Here is a 7,058-nt window from a genome sequence, read left to right as displayed (position 1 = left end):
TGCAACAATAGAAATGTACTGTAACTGCTGCAATATGAAGTCCAGTGAAAGAGGAAGGGAACATTGAGTGTGTGCACTAGCCTCACAGACCGGATATCTCTGATAATTCCAAACAAAAGACCTTGGGCACACATATCTGACAGTAAATCTCCTCTTTCTTCCGAAGATGACAGCTAGACTCAATTTGGGGGAGCCATGCACTAAGCTCTGGAGCAGCTTTGAAGCAGGGCCACTTGCTCCATATTTGTAATCATGGGACGCCAATCATTCTGCATGTGGTGGAGAGGATTAGTTATGAAATATAGTCACCAAATTATGGAGGATGTGTTATCAATGGTAGTTTCTCTGAGAACGTCCCTGATCATGTTAAAGGCCATGATATATTCCTTTTAACTGTAGCTGCAGCTGGATGTTCCATTTCTGCTTGGGCTGACACATTCATCTCTGTGCTGCTCAACTGCAAATGATTGGGAGAAGGATGCCTAGTCAGTTGCACAACTGAATGCATTCAACTGAAATGTGTCTTCCGAATTTAACCCAACCCCTCTGATTGCTAGCTAACTCTATGGGTGGTACAGTAAAGCTTGGGGTGTTACTCCTGGAAGAAATTTTTTTATCCCAGGTATCAGTGCAGAGTCTAGAGTCAGCATGTAGCATAATGGTTCTTCAAGGTATTTGACCTATTGCATCTAATTTCCTTTACTTGTGTAGAAAGGTGATCATCCATGAAACTAAGGGAATATGTAACCAGCAGTGTGATCATGGCACCTAATATTATTTATTATTTCATGAACAGACAACCAATGGATTTCAGCAAGATGATCTCACCAGGTTACAGTTAGTCTAGTTAACCTGAAATTCCACAATGGCCTCTGAGTGACTCTTGTCTTTGAAATATGTGGTCCTCTGTAGCTCAGCTGGTAGAGCACGGCGCTTGTAACGCCAAGGTAGTGGGTTCGATCCCCGGGACCACCCATACACAAAAATTTATGCACGCATGACTGTAAGTCGCTTTGGATAAAAGCGTCTGCTAAATGGCATATTATTATTATAAATAGCTGGTTGATTCAATAACGCTGCTAGTAATGACTTAGCCTCTTGTTGTGTCAGTGAAAAAAGGTAGACTAATTCACTGGTGATGTCGATGCACAGGCCCCTGCAAATAGCGTGACATTCCTGGAATAGTTCTACTCGGCTAAAAGTTGTCAAAGTAGCTGTTCGATTTCATTACAGCAAATCTAATTTATTGGTGGTGAAGGAGTTTTTTTCCCTCTATCCTTAGATTGCTGTTTTGAACATGGAGCCAGATATTATTCTGATTGTGCCACAATGGCATACTAGACCCTTTGACCAGCATAGCATTAATACAATGTCTTCATGTTATTTATTAAACAGTTTATAGTTGTTGTTTTTTACAGTGAACTATTTCTCGTGATGTCCTGTGTTCAGACACTGGCAAAGCAACACAAGCATTTTAAGAGAATTGTATACCCATTTGCTGCATTAAAGCCTTGTCTTACGAAGATCATTAAACAGAAAGACTTCAGTCAGTCACTAGGTCCTTTATCATCTATCTTAAAGCACAAGTTTTTCAATTACCTTGAGATGAGAGAGAGCGCGCGCGAGAGAGAGAGAGAGAGAGAGAGAGAGAGAGAGAGAGAGAGAGAGAGAGAGAGAGAGAGACCCTCTCCTGGATTTCATGAAAGCCAGTTTACATTGATAAAAGCTTCTTTATCAGGAAAGATGGATCTATGTGCTGTATATGTCACATTTTTCAGAGAAGCTATTAGTATCTCATGCACTCTGACCTGACAGTGTTCCCTGTTACTGCCGGAACTTACAAAACTTTTAAAAGTGACTTGTTAATGTGTTAGAACAGGCTTTGTTTACATAAGTTCTGCAATATCAGCTTGGGTTAGTCATCGGAAATGGTCCTGAACATGTTTTGACAGATAGTCCATTGAGCTCAACGCCTTTTCAAGAGAGGCTTATTCAGAGAAGCCTGTAACCCTTCCCTCATTCCAATGTTAAGGTTTACCAGGCCATTTCCCTGGTAATTGACTTGGGTTTGGGCAGGAATTAACCAACAGGTTTCCATACAGTCAGGCTGTCATAGAGTATAATACACATGAAAGGAAGGGGAATAAGTGTACTTTATATTCAGGACAGGAAGGACTGAGTCTTTTGTTATTGTACACAAGGAGCTGCATGGGACTATTTTGGAGTAATGGAGCAATAGAGACAGCTGCTGCATATGGATACCTTTATGTCAAATTAATCACAGTCAACCACTGGGGTTTCCCCCTACAAAACTGTTACACAAGACATGGCCAGCCAAAGTTTGCCTTTCAAATTCTATGCAAAACCATGCAAATCTATGAAAATAACTGTCTTTGGAAACTAGCATGCAGGGATTGGGTTTCGTAATCAAAGGAGTTTCTAACTGTTCTTTTTTCCTGTCAGCGATGTGTCTGACTTTCCAGGTCAAGAGTGGCTTGCCTCTCTGGAAAGAAGAAGGATCGCACCTGAGCAGCATTGGAGGTTAACTTTCAATAGCATTCCTCTAGTATACATATAAACACTAAAATCTTATAAGCCTTTGAAATGCATTAAAACTGCTGCCACTGTATATATTTCTATCGGATTACCCAAGGGTATTTGACCTAAATAGCATGGATTTATAAAAAATGGTTTTCCTATAATTTCTCTACAAATGGTTTCAATGTCTAAACAATAATTACTTGCAAGGAAGGTTTGGAATCTGGAGAGCTTGCTTTAATCACAGTTCTCACAGGGCAATTCGTTTTGATGACATGCCGTGACTATAGTGTTGCGGTGCGGTGCGATCGGTTATAGCAATATTTGGTTGCGTCTGCGTTAGATTTGCTTCAAGCACCCTGGAATGTGAGCAGAAGCGGGCTGACACACCCATCCTGCACCATGTCACCATAAGTCATAGTGATAGAGGCCCCTATCGATCTGCCAGGGGTTAACCACGGACGGCCAAGATACACACACACACACACACACACACACACATACACATACACACACTCCTCCTCATAGATCACTCCACCATTATCACCCCATGGTTGGGTTCACAGCTCTGTACAGCTAACAGCTGGTTTGGCCTGTCTACACCCCTGGTGTAGGAGGCACATATCTCACTGCTTTATAATTTACTATTGAGGCTTTTCCACTTATATCCATAATTAGCAGTTGAAGGGGTTTCCTATATAAATATTTAGAGAGAAGTCATGATGACCTGAAATTGCAAGGCCACCTCCACGATCAGATCCCTAGAGCATAGTATGTACACCCGGTGTCACGATCGTCTAGTAGCGAAGTAGACCAAGGCGCAGCGTGTGAAAGAAACATGACTTTAATTAGTTGAAGCACAAGCACAAAACAAAACATGATCGTGAAGTCCACAGTAACACTGACTGAACACGGAACAAAAACCCACAACCACAAGGTGAAAACAGACAGTTTAAATATGGCTCCCAATCAGAGACAACGAGCCAACAGCTGACACTCGTTACCTCTGATTGGGAGTCACTCATTCAAACAAAGAAATACAACCACATAGAACAACCCAACCAAACAGAACACCACGAAACGAACACACCCTGGCTCAACATACAAAGTCCCGGAGCCAGAGCGTGACAGTACCCCCCCCTAAAGGCGCGGACTGCGACCGCGCCTCAAAACCCCAAACAGGGGAGGGCTGGGTGGGCATTTCTCCTCGGAGGCGGCTCCGGCTCCGGGCTTGACCACCACCCTTCCACAATCACCCCGTAGCGCCCCCGGTCCGGTCTGACCCCGCTGGCTGGATCTGGACCGGACATAGACGGAGCGGATTGCTCAAACTCCGTAGTGGAGTAGCTGACCTGATCAGGCACCGGACTGACGACGCGCACCCCTGGCTTGGCGCGTGGGGCAGGAACGGACCGGACCTGGCTGACGATACGCACCCTTGGCTTGGTGCGTGGAGCCGGAACGGACCTCACCAGGCTGACGACTCGCATCCTTGGCTTGGTGCGAGTAGCAGGAATGGGCTGGATCAGGCTGACGACTCGCACCCTTGGCTTGGTGCGAGTAGCAGGAACGAGCTGGACCAGGCCGACGACGCACCCCGTAGGCTTGGTGCGTGGAGCAGGAACAGGCCGGGCAGGGCTGTCGACGCACACCGTAGACTTGGTGCGTGGAGCAGGAACAGGCCGGGCAGGGCTGTCGACGCACACCGTAGACTTGGTGCGTGGAGCAGGAACAGGCCGGGCAGGGCTGTCGACGCACCCCGTAGACTTGGTGCGTGGAGCAGGAACAGGCCGGGCAGGGCTGTCGACGCACACCGTAGACTTGGTGCGTGGAGCAGGAACAGGCCAGGCAGGGCTGTCGACGCACACCGTAGACTTGGTGCGTGGAGCAGGAACAGGCCGGGCAGGGCTGTCGACGCACACCGTAGACTTGGTGCGTGGAGCAGGAACAGGCCGGGCAGGGCTGTCGACGCACACCGTAGACTTGGTGCGTGGAGCAGGAACAGGCCGGGCAGGGCTGTCGACGCACACCGTAGACTTGGTGCGTGGAGCAGGGACAGGCCGAACAGGGCTGGCAACGCACACCGTAGGCTTCGTGCGTGGAGCAGGAACAGGCCGGACTGGGCTATGGAGACGGATAGGAGACCTGGAGTGAAGAGCTGCCACAACCCGTCCTGGCTGAATGCCTACCCTCACACACTCTGTGTGAGGCATCAGCACAGGACGTACAGGGCTGTGTACCCGTACTGGCATAACAGCACGTGACACTGGCGCAGGATATCCGGGACCGAGGAGAGGCACTGGAGGCCGCGAGCGCTGAGCCGGCACACTCCGTCCTGGCTGCATGCCCACCTTCGCACAACACGTGCGGGGTGCTCGCACAGGACGTACCGGACTATGCCGGACCACTCGCGGCACAGTGCGCATCTCCGCATACCGCGGAACCTGCCCAGTCTCATGCTGCCATGCCTGAGTACGGGGAGTTGGCTCTGCTCTCCATCCAGGCTCCGCCAACCTGCCTTCTGGCCCCCAAAAGCCGGTGGCCTCCTCTCTTAATCTCCCAATCCGCCCTGTGGCAGCCTCCTGCTGCCCAGTCGCCCATGCCGTGTGCCCCCCCCTAAAAAATTATTGGGGGTGCCTCTCGCCTTTCCGACCACGGCCCGGTTGACGCCGCTTCTCCACTCCTGCCTGGGTCTCCCCCTTCATCGCCTTCCGGTACCGGACGGCCTCCTCCTCGGTAATCTGCCCCCAACCGAGGAGGACATCCACCAGCGTCACCTCCTGCGTGTGTTCCTGGACACGCTGCTTGGTCTTTGTATGGTGGGTTTTTCTGTCACGATCGTCTAGTAGCGAAGTAGACCAAGGCGCAGCGTGTGAAAGAAACATGACTTTAATTAGTTGAAGCACAAGCACAAAACAAAACACGATCGTGAAGTCCACAGTAACACTGACTGAACACGGAACAAAAACCCACAACCACAAGGTGAAAACAGACAGTTTAAATATGGCTCCCAATCAGAGACAACGAGCCAACAGCTGACACTCGTTACCTCTGATTGGGAGTCACTCATTCAAACAAAGAAATACAACCACATAGAACAACCCAACCAAACAGAACACCACGAAACGAACACACCCTGGCTCAACATACAAAGTCCCGGAGCCAGAGCGTGACACCCGGGCTTTACTGGTGATTCTAGATCAGCTTAAACCTACCGGTCCATGCATTTACAGTGTCATCTTTGAAAAAAGGTTTAGCTCTTACCTAGAGTCACCTGGTGTTGAAGATCCCCTCACCTGCAGGATCATGTTGGAAGGAAGGGGTGGAGGGTGGGAACATGCAGGAACATGAAGAGGCTGAACAGAAAAAGCTGTTTACACTCCATTCAAGACAGGCAGGAGAATATATGTCCATGCTTATAAATTAAAGCTTTATTTATTTGGAGACAAATCTCAGAGCACCTATAATAATACTAACACATCCGACAGCCATCAATTATGATGATTTAGAACACTAAGACCCTGATTGGCCTTCTAGGTAGGTAGCACAACCAATATGAAAACAGAAACTTGATCAATGTTGACAACTGTTCTATTTAGCTCTAGCTACATATTCAAGCACATTTCATTTCAACTCTATCTCAATATGTTATGATCAGATTCAGCATAATGGTCCTCCTAACTCAGCGTCGTGTAGACTCATTATCATGTCGGAATGATTGCTTTGTACTGGTCCTAGGGAAGCAATGGGTCTAACGGCAAAGTTATTTGGAACACCATACTTTGAACATGACCTATCCACAACCTCCCTCAGACGGACTGTGTTGTCTTACCAGTCTCCCCCATGCCCACGTTCTCTGTCTCTGCCGCCTGTTTCCAAGGCGTGCCACCCATGGAGCAGCCTGCCTGGCTGTGACTGGGATGCCAGTGGGGCGAGGCCTGGGATGCCAGCAGAACTATTAAGTGGGACTGCGCCCTGCTCCTGGGAGCAGCTGGATCCACACTGGCCCCATCCTGCTTGCCTGGCTCCATCTGATAAGAGGAGTAGAGCCCGCCTGGGTTGTTCTGACTGGGAAAGGGAACACTGGAGAGCCATGATGAAGGAGGAGTGCACTGCATACCACATCTGGGAGGGAGGAGAGAGAGAGGGATACAGAGGACGTGAGAAGGTGAATGAGAGAAAGATAATGAAAGGAAAAGACACAGAGACAGATGAGATGGTTATGATTTCTCAAGATCAGCTGCAAAGTCCCAAGGTCAACACTTTCTAATCTGGGTCCGTCTCCGGCCCTAAACGACACCCCGTGACAGAACAATACTGCACAGAGCGAAGGAAGGAAGGAACGAAGGAGAGACATGAATCCAGCGAACTGCTCCCTCCCAGGCCACTCAGTGGGGTTATGAGCGGACATCTGCACAGTGTCACTCCCTGTGGAGGAGCGGGACGGCTAGGCCTTTGATGGACCCCACCATGGCTCCCAATTACATGTAATGGTGAATAATTGCCCCAGGAGGCTGAGG

The 7,058-nt window shown here is 48.8% G+C and overlaps 1 protein-coding gene across 1 annotated transcript; it reads right to left on the bottom strand.

Moving 5' to 3' along the window:
• Positions 1-3,364: 3,364 nt before the first annotated feature.
• Positions 3,365-6,570, bottom strand: LOC311111907 (uncharacterized protein). The gene is made up of 3 exons (XM_084154827.1): positions 6,371-6,570; positions 5,803-5,894; positions 3,365-5,380 (listed from the first exon to the last, which is right to left on the bottom strand). Exon 3 carries the CDS (start codon positions 4,962-4,964, stop codon positions 3,705-3,707), a length of 1,260 nt encoding a protein of 419 aa, XP_084010953.1. The 5' UTR covers positions 4,965-5,380; positions 5,803-5,894; positions 6,371-6,570; the 3' UTR covers positions 3,365-3,704.
• Positions 6,571-7,058: the final 488 nt, after the last annotated feature.

This window comes from Coregonus lavaretus (assembly GCF_964263955.1).
Source record: "Coregonus lavaretus genome assembly, chromosome: 37".
In the NCBI taxonomy this organism is placed as follows: Eukaryota; Metazoa; Chordata; class Actinopteri; order Salmoniformes; family Salmonidae; genus Coregonus; species Coregonus lavaretus.
This window is presented reverse-complemented; position numbering and strand designations above follow the sequence as displayed.

Excerpts from the sequence above, each read along its gene's own strand:
- LOC311111907 (XM_084154827.1), bottom strand. The coding sequence starts at position 4,964 with ATGCGCACTGTGCCGCGAGTGGTCCGGCATAGTCCGGTACGTCCTGTG.